At 38.6% G+C, this 21,223-nt stretch overlaps 1 protein-coding gene across 5 annotated transcripts in view; it reads left to right on the forward strand.

The window, feature by feature from the left end:
- The window catches only part of usp48 (ubiquitin specific peptidase 48), a 34,336-nt gene extending 13,113 nt beyond the window's left edge, over window positions 1-21,223 (forward strand). For 2 of the 5 annotated variants that reach the window (XM_088423500.1, XM_088423501.1), the window contains 14 exons: window positions 1,857-2,008; window positions 3,817-3,891; window positions 3,989-4,113; window positions 4,424-4,546; window positions 4,617-4,678; window positions 9,790-9,900; window positions 14,040-14,170; window positions 17,412-17,518; window positions 17,615-17,722; window positions 19,276-19,458; window positions 19,564-19,689; window positions 19,811-19,859; window positions 20,534-20,560; window positions 20,658-21,223. In XM_088423500.1, the coding sequence (XP_088279626.1) occupies window positions 1,857-2,008; window positions 3,817-3,891; window positions 3,989-4,113; window positions 4,424-4,546; window positions 4,617-4,678; window positions 9,790-9,900; window positions 14,040-14,170; window positions 17,412-17,518; window positions 17,615-17,722; window positions 19,276-19,458; window positions 19,564-19,689; window positions 19,811-19,859; window positions 20,534-20,560; window positions 20,658-20,680 (1,402 nt within the window). In that variant the 3' untranslated portion in view covers window positions 20,681-21,223. The remainder of the gene's footprint in view (window positions 1-1,856; window positions 2,009-3,816; window positions 3,892-3,988; window positions 4,114-4,423; window positions 4,547-4,616; window positions 4,679-9,789; window positions 9,901-14,039; window positions 14,171-17,411; window positions 17,519-17,614; window positions 17,723-19,275; window positions 19,459-19,563; window positions 19,690-19,810; window positions 19,860-20,533; window positions 20,561-20,657) is intronic. The other 3 variants (XM_088423502.1, XM_088423504.1, XM_088423503.1) reach the window with 2 other exon arrangements.

Genomic DNA, 21,223 nt, shown 5'->3' on the forward strand with positions numbered 1-21,223 from the left:
TAATTAACCATGTGCACATTGTTTTTGTGGATTTAATACAGTTGCAATGAATTAATATACTAAAATGTATGTGGCATGTGTGCTCTGAAGTTAATTTGTTTTTAATTGGTGACAACGATCTGTCATCTACTTGATCATTACCTCACAGCGACCAGCATTTATGTAAACAAAGATGTTATTTTTCTCATTTGACGTTGTTTTTCCGCAATCAAAACAAACTTGGCGGACGAAGTTGTCACAAATGATCTTAAGTCCTCAAGTTTTGTTGAATAAAAGAGTAAATGGATAATGATTGATATTTTGATACCAAAAAATGAAGCGTTTGAGGGACACACATAATTTTGAAATTATGCATCCCTGTCAAAAATTATGCATCTGGGACGCAGCGACACAGGCAAAACAAGAGCACTGTTAATGGGTACCGCAAACCCCCCCACAATAAGTAAAATCCACAAAAGTATGACCCCCCCCACCACCTCTTCCCACAGGAATTTTTTTACATGTGTACCAGAATTTATTAACACCGCTCAGAATTTATTAACGGCGCTCGGACGTCGAACTAAAGTGAAAGCCTGTAGCTGACCAAATATAACAAGCCAAGTTCAGGAGCTTTGAGATCCTGTTACCGTTTATAATAATTGGAATTTCAAATGCAAACTCTGCTTGTTAGCATGTTTGTTCACAAACCTGCTCCACAAAAATATTCAGAGCCTCACTGTTCACTATTTCATGAGGAATGATCATATTCAGACATGCACATAACTGCTACACAGGTACGCATGTTTGACAGAAATCACTGATGTACAACAATGCATGCTTCACTAAGCACCTTTGCCTACCCTACCAACCCTAACATGACAACAACTGAGTCTGAGCGGAACAATTTTTTTTTTTCCTTCGGAAAAGTGGCTCCATGACGCACCATGGCTTGATGCACACTTAAAATGTGGTGCAAAATTTACTGCTAATTATCTCACCTAGCAGTCCGTTTGACTCAAAATTTTCAGTCAGGTTTTATTTGACAAGTATCAAAAGAGCACGTGAATCTTGCGCAGCTTATGGGTCACAAACAAGCTTGCGCAGCTTATGGGTCACAAACAAGCTAATCGAGAAGCAATAGCTATCGCCCTCTTGCTAGGTGACAAGACAAACTACATAGACAAGACAAAACTACTACAAACTCTTGGACTAGACGCACAAACCATAATTGAAAGAGTTGTAAGCCTTAAAAAGGGGTTCTCAGGTCTCCGAAGGCAACTGTCACAGGTCCCATTCACTTTAAAGTCGTGAATATACAATTCTGTCATTTTCATTTGTTTTCCTTCACACCATGACTCTTGCTCTAATGCACCGCTCTCTACTGTGCACATGTCAATCAAATGTGCCAACAGCAACATCCATTCAGAATATCCATTCAAATGCAAATAAATGAATAATGTTACACAGTTATGAAACTTTGAGGAAGCATGCTGCCTGTGTGCATACAGGCGGTATCGTTGTACTGCTAATTAGCGACACAGAGAAGGACATTGAGAGACTGTTTTCATTGAAAAAGGGTGCGTACCAAATACTATGTCGTGATACTCACCTGAGTAATCCACAGAAAAAAATTATGTGCACCCCTGATCATATTCGTCAGGTCATAGTTATTTCTTTGTATTTGTCCTTTCAAGAATTCTTTTTGTGGTCCACCCATGTTATGAATTCTGTTTAATTCCAGTGTTTAATTGCTGTGATAATTACGATTTTATATATATATATATATATATATATATATATATATATATATATATATATATATATATATATATACACACACACACACACACACACATATGTCTTTCTGTGTTCTTCAGCGGAGAAGGTTACTGGGTGGGCAAAGCCTCATTGCGCAGTTGGAGGCAGCTGGCTTTAGAACAATTGGAGAAGGATTGGCATGAAAGTGAACCAAGCAATGGTCAGAGCAATGGAAAGGGACCACATGCCAACAACAGTCAAGGTAAGAACAGTGAGTAGCATTTCTTATATTTAACTAAGCTACAACCACCATTTCTCCTCTTATATCCTAGCTACTGATTTCTGTTGGACTATTTGTTAATGCTTTTAAATGTGCTTTGGCTTGTGTGAAACACATTCAGTTGCCCTGTGTATGAAACGTCAAATCAAATGAAATCAAATTTATTCGTACAGCCCCGAATCACCACAGGCTCAAATTGTTTAACAAGTGAAAAAGAAATGGCAGATAGGATCACACAGAACATTCCAGATGTACAATGGTGTTCCCCTGAAAAACCCCGTCTGGGGAAAAAGTAAGAAACCTTGAGAAAGGACTATAGATTGCACTAGATGCTAAGTGCCAAAATCAACACTTTGTCTCATATTAATCAGTAAATGTCCAGTGCAAAGATGCTGTGATGCACCGATAACTGCCAGCTCTGCCCCCCCCCCCCCCCCAATACTGTACAGATAACATTTTCAGTGTACTGTATATTAAATGTATTTACTGTTGCAACTTAATATAATAAAACATATAAATATGGCTCCCAAATAATGTAGTAAGCTCAGGGAATGACATAAAAAAATGTGATTGACTAGAGTTATACTCGGGTCGCTGGCTTGCTGGTCCCTAACTCTAGCGGGGGACACACCCTGGACTGGTTGCCAGAAAATTGAGTTTAATGTACTTTATATTTTTTGTTCATGCTTAGTTACTTTGCTGTGACATTTCCACAATTCACATAACTCACCACTTTATATGCACACACATTTTGAAATAAAGCAGGACCGCAAACATTTTAGTGATATTAATGACCATTTTCATGAAAAACCTCAAATAGTCGACAGGATCCCCTGGGTGGGTGTGAAGTGATTCCGGGGGGACGGGGGTGACCCTAGGAAAAAGTGTTTTTAACGTGTAATTGCAATAAAATAAGGATTAGTTCAATTGTTTTGCCCTTGTCAGGCCAATTGTTAAGGTTCTGGTGAGGACTAGGAAATGCACTATGTCAATAGGATGTCCCCCATTATGATAGAAAAATCCTATGTGTTCATGAGCATGCACACATGTACGTGCATGCAAGTGTGTATATTGCACAAATGTTTGTTGTATCTTAAAAGAATCAAACATTTCTATCTTGCTTGTCACTTATGTAACTGGAGGGGAAGATGGTGTAAATAAGTGGTCAGCGAAAACGTACAGTTGCATGTCATGCTCTACTTCGTTAACTCCAATCACTTCAGACAGTGAGGTGATGAGTACTCTTAGAAACCGTGTTCTGTAGCATTATCTGTCAGTAAAGTTACGGTATATTTACTGTAGTATTTTTACTAGTGTTTTATTTATATTAGTTATGGTTCAAAGAATAAATCACGCACATATTTATTTTTGTGCTCAGCATTGAAAATTAATTGAAAAAAAGCGACTACTTGGGCCCAAGCAAGGCCATCTGTCATGGTATTGAACTCGGCTATTTGAAATGTGCCTTTTGTGACTGAGGCTGTGTAGCTTCAAAGGTGGGGCCTGTGTTTAAGGTTGGCTGACCTATAACTGGCTAACTGGCTATCAGTTTGGATGTTGAGGGACTTTGTGTCAGCTGTGGCCATGCAGCTGTTGTGAAGTGCTTAATTTGTTACTATTCAATAAAGTGACAGTTAGATATAGACAAAAAAATGAACAGCAATATGGCAAGGGAATACCATTGCAAATGTGTGAAACTTGATCTTAGATAGTGGCATTAGGAATCATTCTGCATTGTCAATGTATTAAATTAAGTTTATGAATGTCAACCTAAATTGAGAGTTTTCTATTTCATATAGATTGTAGCCCTGAGTTCTCAGAGGGCAATGAGGAGGAGATGAAGACGTTCAATGAGGACATTGTCTGCAGTCATGGTATGTTCACTGTAGCTTGTACAAACAACACGTGCACAAATCCCCACTTTGTTTTTATGGCATGGGTTAATTAAAGGCAATGGTTTTGCTGCAATAGGAGGACTGAGTATCCTGGACACTGAACGTAAGTTGGTATCTTTGGAAGTTTGGACCAAGCTTAGAGCGTACTTCCCTAACGCCCTTCAATTTGCTCAAGACCAAAGTCCCTGTCCGCAGTGTTTGGTAAGTGTACACTGTTGCTTTGTTTCTGATCCCTTACTTTTTAATTTAATCCAAAAACAAAGTTCATTTTACTAGTTGGGTCTTTTTTTTTGAACATATCATTATTTATACTCTGTTTTGGTGGAGGAAGTAACTGGGATTTTTTTCCACATTTCCTGAGGTGTCCCTCATTTTGAAAGTTTACATCATCAGAGCAAAATGATTGCCTATCAAAATTACTTAAAAGATTTACATTTTTCATTGAATAAAACAGCTGTATGTCTGTCAGGAATGAATGAAGCATAATCACAAATGTATATTCTGTGTCCAGACACTAGAACAGGAAGAAAAATACAATGAGGCTGTGAGTAAAATGATGGCTCTGGACCAGAAGAACCAGCTACTCAACCTTTTCCATGAGAAGAACCGGCCAACTCTTAGCAAGTGGCCTCAGGTAGTAACAACATCACACAATTGTGTGCTGGACCTGATTAATAAATCCCCCCCATGCGTTATTTTCGCAGGACACAGACACACTTTACGTTGTCCCTCTGTTTTTTGTGGATGAGTGGAGAAAATATATCAGGTATGTTTTTCTCGTAACAAAACAAAGAACTCTTGTTTTTTTTGTGTGTGTTTTTGTGTGTGTGTGTGTGTGTGTGTGTGTCTACAGTCGTTTTGTCATACCACTAGAGCAAGTTAGCACATATCGTTCACAAGCAGCTGCGAGGTTGGGTGACGTAAACATGACAAATTTGTTAACTAGTTCAGTGTTGCTGGTGTGATCTGTACAGTACACAGTAGCAATGGTGAGTTGATCAGAGCTCTTAAACAGCATTGACCATCAAGAAATTGCTTCATCTGAGATCGCGATTTAGATCCCACTCGATGTGTTGTTCAGCGCTAAGCAAGTGACACCAATGTTTACTTGCATATTTGCCTTTTCTAGACTTACCACAAAGATTGCATGTACCTCAAGCTGCTTTTGCCTAAAAATGCAGTTTTTTATTTTTATTTATCTGATTTCTGATTTTTTTACACCTGCCCCCCCAAAAATTAAAAGGACACAGAAAATTCAAAACAAGTTTTGCTTTGATTTTAACTAGCATTTAACAATTTTAGCATTTTAGCAGCAAAATGACCTTTTTTTCCCTGTAGCCTGGAAACATTTGAGTTTCACATCAAAAGACAAATATGAGACAACAGATCAACAGTTCAACTTTTATTTTCAGGTATGTACAGCTGGATCTGATACACAACTCAGAAGAAAACATTTTTGTAAAGAAGCACTACGTTTAGGTGATTAAAAGTATTGGAACAGATAAATTAAAGCAAATAAGACTTGAGCTTTTGTTGCAAATCCCTTGCTCTCAATAACTGCATCAAGTCTATGAACTACTGACATCTCCAAACCTTTGCATTCTTCGTTTGAAAAGCTTTTCCAGGCTTTTACTGCAGCCTCCTTCAACTGTTGTTTGTTTTGGAGGTTTGCTAATCTCTAGTCTCCTCTTTAGTTGAAAAGGGTTCAAATCTGAAGACTGACTTGGCCAGTCTAAATCCTTCCACTTCTTGTCCCTGATGAACTCCTTTGTTGTTTTTGAAGTTTGTTCTGTGTCATTATATTGCTGCATAATGGAACTCATCATTCAATCATTTTGGTTGCATTTTTCTTTAAATTAGCAGACCAAATGATTCTTTACTACTTCCATCAGGTATTACATCACCAACAGCGATTAATGAGCCCAAGTCATGACATTGCTCCCACCATGTTGTACAGATTAATTTGTATGTTTGGGATCATGGGCAGATCCTTTTTTTTTCTCCAGACTTTAGCCTCTTCGTCCCTTTGGTAAAGATTATTCTTTGACCATAAACTAGTCCATAAAACTTTGTCCCAGAATGTTTGAGGCTAATCTGTACATTTGTACGGCAAAATCCTGCCTGGCCTTCCTAATAATCTTGACGATGAGTGGCATTGGTGTAGATAGACACTGTAGATTCAAGAGATTTATTGTCATATGTATAGTTGTACCACACAATGAAATTCTTCTGTTCACTTCCCCGGGCAGCAGATGACATTACATAATCGAGCAATAAATAAATAGCAAGAAATAGCAATGAAAAACAGAGACAATAGTGCTAATAATGTAGTGCAGAATATCATGTAGTGCAAAATTTTTAATGCAAGATATTGTTATTGCATACAGTAGGAGGCAGATTAGCTAGTGAGGGATTTGTTGAGAATTCGGATACTTTTGTTCATGAAGTTTTCGTTGACCAGTCAATACTAATCAATCAATCAAATTTTATTTGTGTAGCCATTAATCACCAAAGCCTCAAAGGGCTTCACAGATGAAAAGAAGTCATGTGCAGACTTCTTTCATAAAAAGAAGTCATACAGAGACATTTTTTCAGTGTAAGGTACATAACAGCATCCCCTGTCAAAGTTCCCAGAAGGGGAAGGAAAAACTCAAAAACCCCAATCAGGGGAAAATCAGAAACCTCCAGCAGGGACCACAGATGGGTGGAGCCCCCATCCAGGCCCACAGGTTGAAGTGGATGCTGCATGTACCAGATACAGACAAATAGATACACATAAACAATATATATTACAGAAAACATTGTGCTATATAGTGCAGTGATGTCTTGACAGCAGGCAAAGCCATTGGGCAGGAACCATCCCACATTCCAACCAAGTGGACCGCAGACGGCCGATTTCCTAACCCGCAATGGTCGATCAGCGCAGGACCAAATGGAGGCGGTCAAGTCAACCCTCACCATCTAGCTAGCCCCCTCTCCGAGCCGGCAGAGGGGGGCAGGAAAAAGGAAAAAAGAAGAAAGTTGCAGACAGGCTCAATTAACTAAATGCTTTTGAATATAAATGTGTTTTTAGTCTGGATTTAAAGATTTCTACTGAGGTGGCTGCGCGAACTTCCATAGGTAGGGCATTCCATAGTACTGGCGCGTGAATGGAAATTGCCCTTGATCCCGTGGACTTCTTTTTAGCCCGTGGGGTCGATAGCAAACCGGCATTTTGTGACCGAAGTTGTCGGTGCGGAACATATGGTGATACTAAGTCGACGAGATAGGAAGGAGCTAAACCGTGTAAAATTTTATAGGTAATTAACAGCACCTTAAAATCACATCTCACGTGTATTGGAAGCCAATGCAGGTCAGCTAGAATTGGAGTAATATGATCGAACTTTCTCGTCCTTTGTCAATAATCTCGCTTCTGCATTCTGTACAGACTGCAGGCTTTTGATGTAGGACATGGGAAGTCCAAAGAACAAAACGTTACAATAGTCCAGGGGCAACGTAACAAATGCTTGAATTAATGTTTCAGCATCGCTAGGAGAAAGAATAGGGCGAATTACAGCTATATTGCGAAGGTAAAAAAAGGCCGTTCTTGTCATGTTATTAATATGTGTTCGAAAGGAGAGAGTTGAGTAAAAATCACGCCGAGATTTTTTGCAGAACCACTTTGGGAAATAGTACAGTTTTCCAGGTTCAACGTGGTATTCTTAATCAAGTGCTGATGATGAGCAGGGCCAATAATTAACATCTCTGTTTTACTAGGGTTAAGAAGCAGAATAATTGGAAGACATCCATTGTTTAATCTCTGCAAGACAGGCTTACAGTTTACTGCACTTGCACGGATTTGTTCTTTCTAAAGGCATATACAGTTGGGTATCTTCAGCATAGCAATGAAAACTAATAGCATGTTTACGTATAATATCGCCAAGAGGAATCATGTAGATGTTGAACAGTAAGGGACCACCACATGAGACGGAGAAAGATTCAGAGATCGCATTGCCATAAGAGACAATATGCGTCCTTCCCAGGATGTAAGATCTGAAGTAATAAACTAATAGCTTAACCCCTTCCCTCTGGAGGTTGTTGGTGATGTCTCTAACAGTTATCTACCTGTTCAACGTCTGTTATTTCCTACACCAGTGGTTTCCTTCTTCTTAAAGGCATTCTAAATGGTTGTACTGGATATGGTAAATGTTTGTCCAATGGCTCTGATTAACTTCACAGCTTCTCTCAGCTTCACAATTGCTTCTTTCTTCCCCATAGACAGCGCTCTGGTTCATGTTTGACACACTTCTTACTAGAAGTAGTCTCCAAAGGCAAAACCCAACTCTGAAACTGAGCACTGCAGTTAGTCATCAACTGCTGTGCTCAGTTTCAGAGTTGGGTATATACAGTATTTGAACTAATTAGGAAACAGCTGAGCAACAAAACATACCTGTAAGTCACATGAGGTCCAATATTTTTGATCACCCAAAAATGTAGTGTTCCTACACAAATTATTTTTTCTTCTAAGTTGTGTATCAGATCCAGATGTAAACATCTAAAAATCAAAGCTGAAATTTGGTAAAACATAATTGAGAAGCACCGCTCTACAGTGTCAGAGAATTTGCCCTCTGCCTTCCTTGGACTAATTAAACTGGGTCCTGAACGAACCATGCAAACCATAACTGAAAGTTGAAACCTTTCAAAGATGCAGACTTGAATAACGTGGCGTCACTGTGTGCACACAGACAGTGCACTTGATGTGAGAGAGACACTAAGAAGGACTGAGATTTTTTAATGAAAGGAGGTGTGCATACCAAACACTACGTTCTGGTACTCATGTGAGTAACCCTTGCCTTCATGTATTGGCTTGGTTCCTATCTCTGCGCAGCTGTACGTGTCAAAATGGCGTTATTTCGGCAATCACGCCCCTCCGCACGGAGTACATGCAGAACAGATTTTCCACAACATGTATCTTCTGGAATATTTTTACAAATGTTTTCGCCGTAGTGAATTTCAGTTCAACACAAATGCAGAAAAAAGACATTTCGTATTATGCATCAGGGGCATTTCTCCTTGTACAATGAAGTAAGAAAGAGGGAAAGGCATCAATGCATGTTTTTTTTTTTTCCACACTGGGGTTTTTTTTTGCACATGCAGGTTTTGTTGTGGAGGAGTTTTACTGTAATGTACCTTCAATCATTTTATGGTAGAGCATTTGATTGTTCTGCCTGTTAAATAGTTGGCTCTAATAAATGAACAAAAACAGTTATTCAAAAGCTGTGAATATATGTTAATTTTCTTGACACACCTGATTATCTCTTACAGTTCACATTTGTGCGATGGCACAGGGTTGAAAATCACTGCTGTAACATTTGTGCATGTTTTGGCAAAGTCCGTAAAAATAATTTCAAGGAAGTAGTGGGAACCCTGTCAAGAAAGCAGGACAAGACACAGTCCTTCCTATATAGAAAGCAACTAGAGCTTTGTTAGTTAGTCAATGACTGTGGTTGTGGTACATATGCAGACTCAAATATTTACTTATTCATGCCCGAAGGATTTGACCTGACCTGTGTCGTAGACGGCTGCCACCTTCTGTGCGATGACTGACATGCTGTGCGCTGAAACAAATTTCTGAACATACAGTAGAACAGAATTAGAGTGTGGTAGCTAAAGATATAGCACTTTGTGCTATGCTTTTATGTATTTTTAGTGTAGTTTTCCTCATGAGATTATCTTGTATATCTTTCCTTCCTTTCTTGTTGGCTTTCATTCCATTTTCTCTCCCTTTCCATCACCTGCCTGCCTTCCTTCCATTCCTCCTCCTCCCCTGATGCTCCGTAACCTTGGGTAGAAAACCGCTTTATAAATGTAAGTCCATTTACCATTTCTTACTGACAGGAGACCGACCAAATCCTCCCCAGTGTCAAATGTGGGCAACAGTCTCCTGGTATGTCCGCATGGAGGCTTCATGTATACTTACAACTCCCTGATCAACGGAGATGCCCAGCAGTAAGTTTCTGTAACTAACTTATGTCCTTGACTTAAATGATGAATAACAGTATGAACAAACACATGGGCAAAAACTGAGGGAAAACATAACCTTTACACAATACAATATTTAATTCACCATACTTTCGGCACTATAAAGCGCACCTAAAAGCCTTAAATTTTCTCAAAAGCTGACAGTACGCTTTATAATCCAGTGCACCTAATACATTGATCATATCAAATGTTACAACAGCAATCTCAATGCAATGTCTCACAAGCCATGAAGCTGAGCGTCTTGCTATTATCTCAATTTAGTGGAGTGTGCTTTATGAACATACAGTCATACTAAAAGTAAAAACTAAATAAGCATTAGCCATTACTAAACAAACAATGCGCCACAAATAACCTTTGTGAAGGAATGTGCATCGATGCTAACGTTAGCTGTTGCAATAATAAACCATGGTCACGATCTTTTCATATGCTAATTAGATCATTGGCACGCGTATGATGCATATAAGTGTCAACGGCATGTGGCAACAACTATGTTCAAAATACATGAAAACAAAGATTTACAGTCATTGCTTTTGGAAGAATCCTGAATAAGGGAGTCGTCTGAATGAGCACAGCCTTCATGCTATTGTAACGGCTGGATTGTAGGGAAGTGTTCGAAAGTGATTACATCAGGGGGATGACAAGAGACTGGAGAGATTATTGGAGGGCGTTAAATAATAAACGGGCATCAGTTGTTCTGCATCCAAAAGAATACAGAATACCGGTTCTGCCTTTCCTACTTGCACGGAAAACTTTCTTTGGGACACCTCACACAAGTCCCAACACACAGCGACTTCTGACTGTACCTCCAAAATAAAGCTGACAACGGGATGCTGACTGCATAAACGAATCTTTGTGATTGGTCTGGCGTTGTTGCGTTTACAATCACAAATAGCAATTGAAGAAAAATATATATATTTTAAGGTATTTGGTTGCAATTTGATTAAAACATTTAAGTTTAGTATTCAATCATAATTACTGTATAATAGTCCGTTCCGCGGTTGGAGTCGTAAGGCGAATTTGCCGTATGATGGGCATTCCAGACCTATGTTAAATAGCTAATGCGTTTAGAACCCCAGGTAAAATATCAAAATTGTACATACGTATAAAAAATTAGTACTAAAATAGTAGAGGAAGTGCTACGTATATATATATATATATATATATATATATATATATATATATATATATATATATATATATATATATATATATATATATTATACATGTATACAATCATAAAACATCATAAAACATCATAAATAAAAAAATATAGAAAGAATTTATTTACCTTTGAGTGCCGCTTGTTATGACCATATTGCCTAATAATCTCCAGCATCGTTTCCATATAAATCATCATTTTACGTCTCTCTTTAACATCTTGGGACCCATGGCTAACCCTTTCAACTTTGAATTAAGCAATAAAATGCACTATAGATAGTTTTGTAACCACTCACAATCCAACAAAGCTTTATTGTTCCGCCATTTTGAAACGGGTGAGGCCGACCAATAGCAGACCACCATCTCCGTGAGGAGATGTCAACAAATAGCAGACCAGAATTGCAGTGACGGCAACTGAAAATAAATGTAATTACCTAAAAACGCCTGCAGATAGAGACAAAACAACACAAATACAGCCAACCCCCTATGGCAGTTGTTCTTAACCTGGGTTCGATCGAACCCTAGGGGTTCGGTGAGTCGGTCTCAGGGGTTCGGTGGAGCCTCCGCCGAAGAGGTCGACCCCTCAGTCTAGTCTGCAGTTAGTTGGCACAGTCATTGAAAACGTCCTGCTCTGAGATTTGCTACCGGTCCCCTTTGAGGTCGCTGGTTTATGCAGCAGAGTGAGACCTCCCTATCAGACCGCTTAGAGAGGGCTGTATATGTGTCTGAGTGTGACTCCCTACCGGTCCGCTTTGAGAGCGCTGGATAAGCAGCAGAGTAAGACCTCCTTTTCAGTCGGGACCACACACCGGAATTAGCACACTATCTCCAGAGCGCCAATCCAGGCAAATAAGCTCCTGCGGCCGGCGATCTAAAGGGTCGATCGCCGCACGGACTCACGACGTGGCGGCGGGGAACTGGTACTTTTACCCACGGTGATGACACGTTGTAAAACGGCTGTAAAGGAGTGGACACGCTGCCAGCATATCACTTCATTTCGTGCACCAGTTAAAAAAAAAAAAACATTTTTTTTTTTTACTAACGAAGGGTTCGGTGAATGAGCATATGAAACTGGTGGGGTTCAGTGCCTCAACAAGGTTAAGAACCACTGTCCTAGCGTTATGAGTTATTTTGGGTGCAAAACCAGGAAAATATCATAAAGAGGGGATGAAAAAACTCAGTCCTCCAGGTTGCAACATGAAAATAACATAAGTCAGAGACGTTGTAACATGGTGGTCCATTGTATATTCTTTCAAACTCTTGATTCATTTTGGCATTTGTCTAAACGGTCTTTTAATGTAATCAAGAGGTATTTTTCCCCATTCTTCAGATAGTACTAAAATAAAACAGCTGATTATTCATTTTGGCAGTTGTGAGAACGCTTATATTGTATTAATAAAGCTTATATTCTATGAATAAAGTTTGATGACTTAGCTGATTGTTTTTAATACATTCCCTGTAGTGCACCACCATCTAGTGGATGCATAATGCAACCCCAGCCAGTACTGTAGTTTCAATTCTATGTGTGCTTTATAATCCCGTGCACCTTCTATATGATTTTTTTTAGAAAATAGGCCATTCATTGAAGGTGCGCCTTGTATCTCGTTGCACCTTATAGTGCGGAAAATATGGTTAAAAAAATATACTTGTCTTGGGGAAAAGAAACGTGTGCCTAAAACCTGCCATGACGTGCTTACACAGGTCTTAACACCAGACTTGTGGGTAAAGGACGGTAAAGGACGATTTATAGATCTAATCCGAGAGAACCTCGTAAACAAACCTTATAAGGAAAAAAAGAGAAAACCTGCACACTCGTGGATTTCTCTCAGAGAGCTTTAAGAGGTAGTCATCTGAAAGTGTTAATTCTAGTGGAAATTCTTGCTTTATCAGTGATAGGATAATGTTAGGACCATCAGTTGTGTTGTAGCTGTAAAAACTAATCAGCAAGGAAAGGAAAAATGAGTGGACATCATTTCTTTAAAAAAACTGAATGGGAAGGTGTGTCCAAACGCACGTTCCCATTCAATTTTTGTTCGATATAAATTTTTCCTGGTCACACCATTGCCTTTGTAAAACATTTGTGTGCAGTGCGGGTAAAGTTTAACATTTTTCTGCCCAAAATGTACGTCTTGATTGTGTCATATCAAATCCAGTGTTGTTTTGTACAGAGATGGAGTGGTCTACCATTCCCTCATCACTCCACCTTTGACAAATGAAACATTCACGGCTCATTTTCCACTCCAAAAAATAATGAAAAAAAAATAATCTAAATGGGCGTATTTTCTGCTCTGCTACTGGCTTAAAATGGCTGTCAAGTTCGTTGTGTACCTAATTCACATCACCAACTCTATAATATACTTGGATGCAATACTATGAGACACATTTATGTGACACAATTCCATTTTCAAAGTGGCTTGGGCTTCTTTCTTGTCAAAATACATTATAACTAAGAGTACATGTTCTCGTCCTATGAAAATCAGTTTTACGATTTACAAGTAACTATTAAAGGGACACTGTGTAAGATTTAGATGGTTTTTCATTACGGACAGCAGGAGGTGCTGCATTTACTATCAACCACCACCAAACCTGGCAGCCTCCGGAGAAGTGCCAGCCCCCATGTAATATAATTTAATGATAACTAGACCTATGATTATATTTAAAACATACTGTTGGAACACATGTATTTCTAAGTTTTGAAATTTATAATCATTTAATGTATTCCTCTTTTCCGAAAAAACGTTCTAATTCTTACATAGCGTCTCTTTAGAGCAGTTTTTCAAATTGAATGCATGACCCCAAAAAAAGTTTCAAATTTAAAAGCCCAGATTTGTAAAAACAATGCTTAAAGAATGTGTAGGATTTTATTTATTTAGGGGCATGTAAGGCATGTAATATTGTCATGAAAAACTTGAACGTGGTCTCATACTGTGAGGTTTGTCCTTCCACAGCATTGCTCTACTCTGGCCCAGTGAATGGGAGGTAGTCAGTAAACTCTTCATTGTGGACCAGCCCATCTCCATCCATTGCGTCAAACAGACCACACCTACAGGTCCCACCACTAAATACACCACCCAGCCTGGTAAGAATACAAAACTGCCAAAGTTGAAGCAAAATTTTTGTTGTGCTTTAGTTTCGCAGAGAAACTTCTTAAGTACCTACTGCATCAGGATGTTGGAACTTAAGCCCCTATTTTTGTGGGTGTTGGTAACAGTTGTAAATGTGCCTTCACATCAGGGGAACATTGAAAGCTGCTTGTAAATTCTACTTTATTTTTTTCAAAATTGCAACAAGCTCAATAGAGGCTAATGTTTGCAAAGTATAACGAAGGCAGACGAGAATGCCGCCTCTTACTTTCGCCGACATTCCAGTGTTTCTTTTAAGAATTTTTTTCCGATGTCGGGGCAGTTAGGGAACCGTCGGGGTATAAATAAATGACACTTAACTGCAGTTAATTGCTTAGGTAAGGGGACAAAAAAGTTCTTTATTCAGTGGGGATTTTCGGGAAAAAAAATCAATGCAAGAACACTTAAGAGGTTTTGTGAGTGAGCTATACCTTTTTATTTATTTTTTTTTAAACCCTTGTACACATGATTTGATTTAACTACCACTGTCACGTTTTTGACCACAATGACGAAAGGACTTTTTAAGCGTGTTTCAAAGTCATTTATGAATATTTTTTTTTCTATCACTCAAAATATTCAGTGGCATCAGATATATCCATACATATGTCGGTTTTTATTTATTCATTCACCCCCACCCCCAATGGTCATTATAAGTGCAAAAAACCCGACCGAAAAAAATGAAAGGGGCTGTATCAAAAAAAGCAAAGAAGATTGGTTGAATATTTTATAACGTGTAATATAGGTTTGAATATGTCATCAACTCATAAAAACAAATACTATGCATCGCAATTTTTGGGGCAGTGGCAGTTATACTGAAAAAATTCCCCTCAAACATTTTTCGACCACAATGGACGATGGCTTTTGAGATGTAAACTATGTCATAAATAAATGTCTTTCAATTTCTCAAAATGTTCAATGGCATCAGATCTATACATACATATGTAGTTTTTTATTTATTCACCCCCCCCACACACACAGTCATTATAAGAGCAAAAAAAAAAGGTGACTTAAAAAAAAATAATTATTGGTTGAATATTTTGTAACACGTATTAGAGCTTTGAATATGTCATCAACTCGTGACAAAAACATACTATGCATAACAATTTTTAGGGCAGTGGCAGTTCTACTTAAAAAATACAGTTGTGTAACGACTCACGATAGAACAAAGCTTTACCCTTAAGTCATTTTGAAATAAGTGAGGCTGACCAATAGCGGACCAGCACCTTCGTGAGGAGACGCCGACCAATAACAGACCAGCATTGTAGTGACGTGTGGCATGGAGGCAGTTTGACGGCAACAGAAAATAAGTGCAATTACCTAATAATGCCTGCACATGGAGACAAAACAACACAAATACAGTGGGCTCCCGTGTTACGAACTTAATCCGTTCAGCGGCTACGCTCGTAACTTGAACTGCTCGTATGACGGGCAATCCAAACCTATGTTAATTAGTGAATGCGTGCAAAAACCTTTGGTAAAAACATCACGACTTTATACACATATTAAAAATGAGTAACATAATCTACTGTACAGTTAAATTAAATAACATATACAAAGGAAAAATGACATTTACCTTTGGGGCGACGTGACTTGAGCTGGGTGGTTTATTTATTTTCTTAAACGGGAACTATTCTCAGAAGAAGATTGCCGAGCGGTTACGACCATACTCACGAGCAAGGTTAGCCATGCGTGCACCTCCTTCGTATTTTTTTTTTTTATCTCCTGCTTCGTTTCTATTGTCATCATCCTCTTACTTCTTCCTTTACCGCCACTAGCAATTTTAGAAGCCATGTCTAACAGATAAAGTTTGCAAAGTCTTAACAGCATTCCTTCCTTTCGTTTTTGACTGATTTTCTCTCCTTCCTTCTGTCCCGACCAGCTGTGCCATCAAGCTAGATGAAGGCGTTCGACCAATAGCATATCGGCATTTCCGTGACTGACACCGTGACTGAAACAGTGACTGTGACATTATAAGAGCAATAGCATATCAGCATTACTGTGTTAAACGTGAGCAGATGATGTCGTTGATGTAGCAAAGAGAGGTCATTTGTATGTACACATCGACTGGCAACGCGTGGTAAAATCATAGTCAAAAGCATCATGAATTTGCACACTAAACTAAAATTATTAACATAATCTACTGTATAATTAATCTAAATAACATTGATATGCAAATGGTAAATGACATTCTCCTCTGAGGCGAAGTGACTTTGAGCTGAATGGAGAAGGAGGTGAGCAGAGACCAACCCGCAGAATGTATTGATTTATTTTCTTAAACAAGAACTTTTCTCAAACTAAAACATATCACCGGCGATTTCCTTCTCTTTAATCCATATTAAAATAAGTCTCTCCATTTTGTTGTCGAGCGAGGTCCGTCCCCCGGCAAGGAAAGTCTTGCCCTTAGAAAATTGCCGAGCGGTTACGTCCATTCTCACGAGCAACGTTAACTTTGTGTGCGCCTCCTTCGTATTTTTTTATTATCTCCTGCTTGGTTTCTATTGTCATCATCCTCTTACTTCTTCCTTTACCGCCACTTGCAATTTTAGAAGCTATGTCTAACAGATAAAGTTTGCAAAGTCTTCACAACATACCTTCCTTCCGTTTTTCACTCATTTTCTCTCCTTCCTTCCATCCCGGACCAGCTGTGCCATCATGCTAGATAAAGGCGATTGGCCAATAGCATATCGGCATTTCTGTGATTGACGTGACGCCGGCCAATAGCATCTCCGTGACTAAGTCCGTGACTGACACATTGACTGAGACAGTGACTGTGACATTGTAAGAGCAATAGCGTTCAATGTTACCGTGATGAGCGTCAACTTCTGAATTAGTTGACGTAGCAAAGCTAAAATAAATGTTCGAATATAATGGCCAGCATGTCGGATTGCTCGTAAGACGGAAGGTTTGTGCGTAAGTGGGGGACAAAAAACTCCGCGGTCCACGCTCGTAAATCGAAATGTTCGTAAACCGGTGTTCATAAACCGGGGGCCGACTGTACATCCAACCCCTTAGGGTCATGACAGTTGTTTTTGTCACAAACTGGGGAAAAAAAACGTAAAGAAGGGATTGAAAAACAAACCTCAATCAAGTCATTTCTGTGATTTCTGTGATTGCGGTGTGACTTTTTTTTTTTAATATCAACCTTGTTTTGTTTTTTTTTAATATCAACCTTGTTACTTTATGTGTTCATGTATTCAGATCTATGCTGGGAGTGCAGAGAGGGGTTCCTTTTCCAGCAACAGAAAGACCTCAGAGAGTACACACAAGCAACAATTTACATACGTAAAATAATTGAAGACAAAAGGGTATGACAAATCCCCAATTAGAATTGAATGGTTGGACGGTCAAAAACTTGATGTGCGTGCGAGTCTAACTGACCTTTGATATTGTTTTATGAATAGGTGATCAAAGAAGCAGTTCCAGAGGTGAATGCCAGCAGCTCCGAAGCAGAGGAGGAGAAAGAAGAGCAACTGAAGGTAGTTAAAGGGAAAGATCCAGACCTCAGCCAGGTGAATTAGCACTAATATGTACTGTAGCTTACCTATATTCAACTGCTGGTGGTAAGGGTATTGAAAGCTGCACTACCGTCTAAATAGGAATTCACTGCTCACGCCTGTACTGAAAAGATGGACATTTGTCTTATTTGCCTTCTTACTAGTAGAATATAGCAGCTGTACTGGCAATATGTATAAATTGTCTGAATCTGTCAAATCCGGTTATTTTTTCCCCTTCCCACGTTGGCTATCATAACTGGCAACTGCAGTGTGCAGTTCTCATTGTATATAATACATGAGTCCTCCTCTGCTGCTGAGGTCTTGGATCATCTGGCTGATGCAGAAAAACATGGAAGTGGTCATCGCCTTGTCCACTTTGTGATTTGTCCGCTTCAGTACTACTGTAAATTTGCTACTGCAACCAACTTGGCGGGTAAAGTGGCTAATATGTTATCATATGCTACCGTCACAGTGTGTCTTATTTGTCATCCCGCAAGGTTTGACACAAGCAGTCTTATCAAGCTGGAGTGTGGGTATTAAGGTGAACCAATCGAACTTTCCCGCCAATCCAGATAAACAAAGTCGGCTCTCTGGGAAGTTTCGGCTTTCAAAAATGAGTAGACAACTTTGTGAGTATGATACAAGCTTGCAGTGAGAGAGGGAGGGAGTGAGCGAGCGATAATGAGCATGTGAGGCAAGAAAACTCTCGTCAATGACAGAATTTGCATATTACTGTTGATTGATACACATTGTAGTAGAATGTAGAATGATTGATTCGAAATGAACTACCATCACTCAATGGTAGTTTTTATTCAGATCAATTTTTTTGTTTGTTTTTGTGCTGAATATACTGTACTTGCCTTTTTCAGTTTATCCCTTTCACTACCGATTTTTTTTTTAAAATGAAACTTATGGCACATATTACTTCTTTATAATTCTAGAATACTTGGAAAATTGGTTAAAAAAAAATCCCACCCACAATTTTTTTGTTTGTTTTTGTGCTGAATATACTTGCGTTTTTCAGTTTAGCCCTTTCACTATTGATCCTGTTTTTTTTTTTAATAAAACTTATGGCATATATTACTTCTTTATAAGTCTATGATACCTGAAAAATTAGTAAAAAAAATTCCCACCCTCAGAACAAACATTTGAGTCAGCTTGGTTTGTTAAATAGTATCCTGAATTGACAATGGACCGTGATTTCAGATTAACGATCGTGACACACTCTGGGAGAAACAGTTTTTAGAGTAACTAGGGTCAAGCTGATTGATGTAACGACATGCGCTTGGGAAGAACTTAAAAAAAAAATTCGTACTAGTAAAACATTTAGTTTGCTGAGGTTCATTTTGAAGTGTTGGCTGGCCTTTACTCCACATTTGGCAGCATTTTTTACTGTCCTGCAGACCATTTCCAAGCAGTGCATTCTCACGTGTATTTTAGTGCACTTCTGGCCCAACAAGCAAAACATAAGAAAAGAAAAAAAAAATCCTCATGCTGCGCATGTATGAGAATCTTGTTGCGTTCTAATCCTGTCCTAATTAATATTCATAATATTGTTTTTTTCCCAGTCAGTAGATGGTGCAAAGCGGCTTAAACTAAGTGACGACATCACCCCAGAAGGAGTGGCTTCTCCAGATACTAACACCAGTGAATTTGGTGCAATCAGGAGAAGCACTCGGCACCGAAAACTCAGAGGTGAAAAAGCCTTGATTGTGTCTGCTAATCAAACTCTCAAAGAGCTGAAAATTCAGGTAAGACTACCTGCAATAGTTCCTTTGTTCATCTGGCATAATAAGGGGATCACTCGTTTACACGGTCTAATAAACATTGCTCTGTATGTTCTTGTAATACTTTAGATTATGCATGCCTTTTCTGTGGCGCCGTTTGACCAAAACCTATCCATTAATGGGAAGAACCTGACAGACGACTCAGCCACTTTGGGAAGTTTGGGCGTTATCCCAGAAAGTATCATCTCTCTTAAGGTAAGAAGCGCAGGATTCACTTGGTAATCCTTCAGTTATTCATTGCTCCTTGATTTTAGTTCCTTGTGAATTTTCCCGAAAATCACATGTAAAATAATTTCATGCTACTGTGTTTTCTCAGGCAGATGAACCAATAGCCGACTTTGCAGCAATGGATGATGTCTATCAAGGTAAGTATCGTTATTTGTAGCTGTGTGATAGAGTTTCAGATTGAGAGATGCCTTCATTAAGGGCATCATGTTTACTGTTAACAGTGATTACAGCCTGCAGGTAAAGGCATTCTTGAAGAAGCTCCACAGAGTAGTGATTGGGACAGTTTTAATCATGCTTTGCTATGTGCATGTTTTAGATGTTTCCTTGTTCTAACACACCTGATTCAAAAGATCAGGATCGTTGGTAGACTTTTGCAAAGCAGCTGATGAGCTTATCATTTGAATCAGATACGTGGGAGTATACAGGATAGTGTCACTCGAGGGCTGGATTTGAAATTCTAATAGTACAGTGCTTCTCAATTATATTTTGCAAAGCCCTCTCGGAAAGAAAAATGATGTCACGCCAACCATAAATAGGATTATTGTCCGTAAAAAAAAGTGTAAGTAAACCTAAAACTATACTTTTTAAAGTCGACAAAAGTAAAAATCAATTTAACCAACTTTCAACTGTTAACTACTTTTGTTGGCGGTGTTTATACAGGTTAAAGTTTTGTCTAAGCAGAAAAAAGTGCATTAGTGCATCGAACTATTAGAAACTATTAGAAAAGCATTGCTCAAGTAGAATCTATTCTCATATTACCGCAGTAATGTTAATTGTTTTTTAACAATTATTACCACTGCTTAATTTATAGTGGGAATGCCAGAAGAGGGGTTTAAAGGTAAGCAATTTTTACACCATCACTAAATCTAATCCAATATTGTCAATGACTTATATGTTGAATTTAAAATGTAAAAATATATTCTTTTATCCCACAGGCACAGGGCTTCTTGGACATTGAAGACAATCTAAGCTGTTGCCATGCTTGACTTGGACTAGAAATGCTTGAACTTATTGAGTGTCTGTATATTGTTGTTGTTGTTTGGGTTTTTTTCCAGTGTATTTTCATTGTTGAATCGTGACTGTAACGATGCTTAAAGCCTCCTATTTTCTTTACCTGTTCAAGACACATTTTCAAAACTGTCTTTGGACTCTTGTTGCACTTTTGCTTCGGTGCAAATTGAGATAGTTAAGTGGCTATGTTATCCCTTATGTTGAGTTCTATAGTTTTATACGTTTGGCATTTTAAATTATAAAAGGAAGTGCAGTGTTTTGTTTCAAGAGGTGGGGACTTGTATTCTCACTTGAAATGATCAAGTTGTGTTACGTGAATGCACAAGTATGTAAAAATTGTTACCTCACTATATGTGTAGAAGTTATTTCCTACAGAAATGTTAGCAATGCAAACCCTATTGGTTGCACATTTGGAACTGAATACAAGCAGTGATGTATATTGTTATTTTCACTGTTATTGCATATTAGCAATAAAGTTATTTTTCAATCA

This window comes from Hippichthys cyanospilos, chromosome 9 (assembly GCF_059441005.1).
Source record: "Hippichthys cyanospilos isolate Australia breed blue-spotted pipefish chromosome 9, RoL_Hcya_1.0, whole genome shotgun sequence".
Lineage (NCBI taxonomy): Eukaryota > Metazoa > Chordata > Actinopteri > Syngnathiformes > Syngnathidae > Hippichthys > Hippichthys cyanospilos.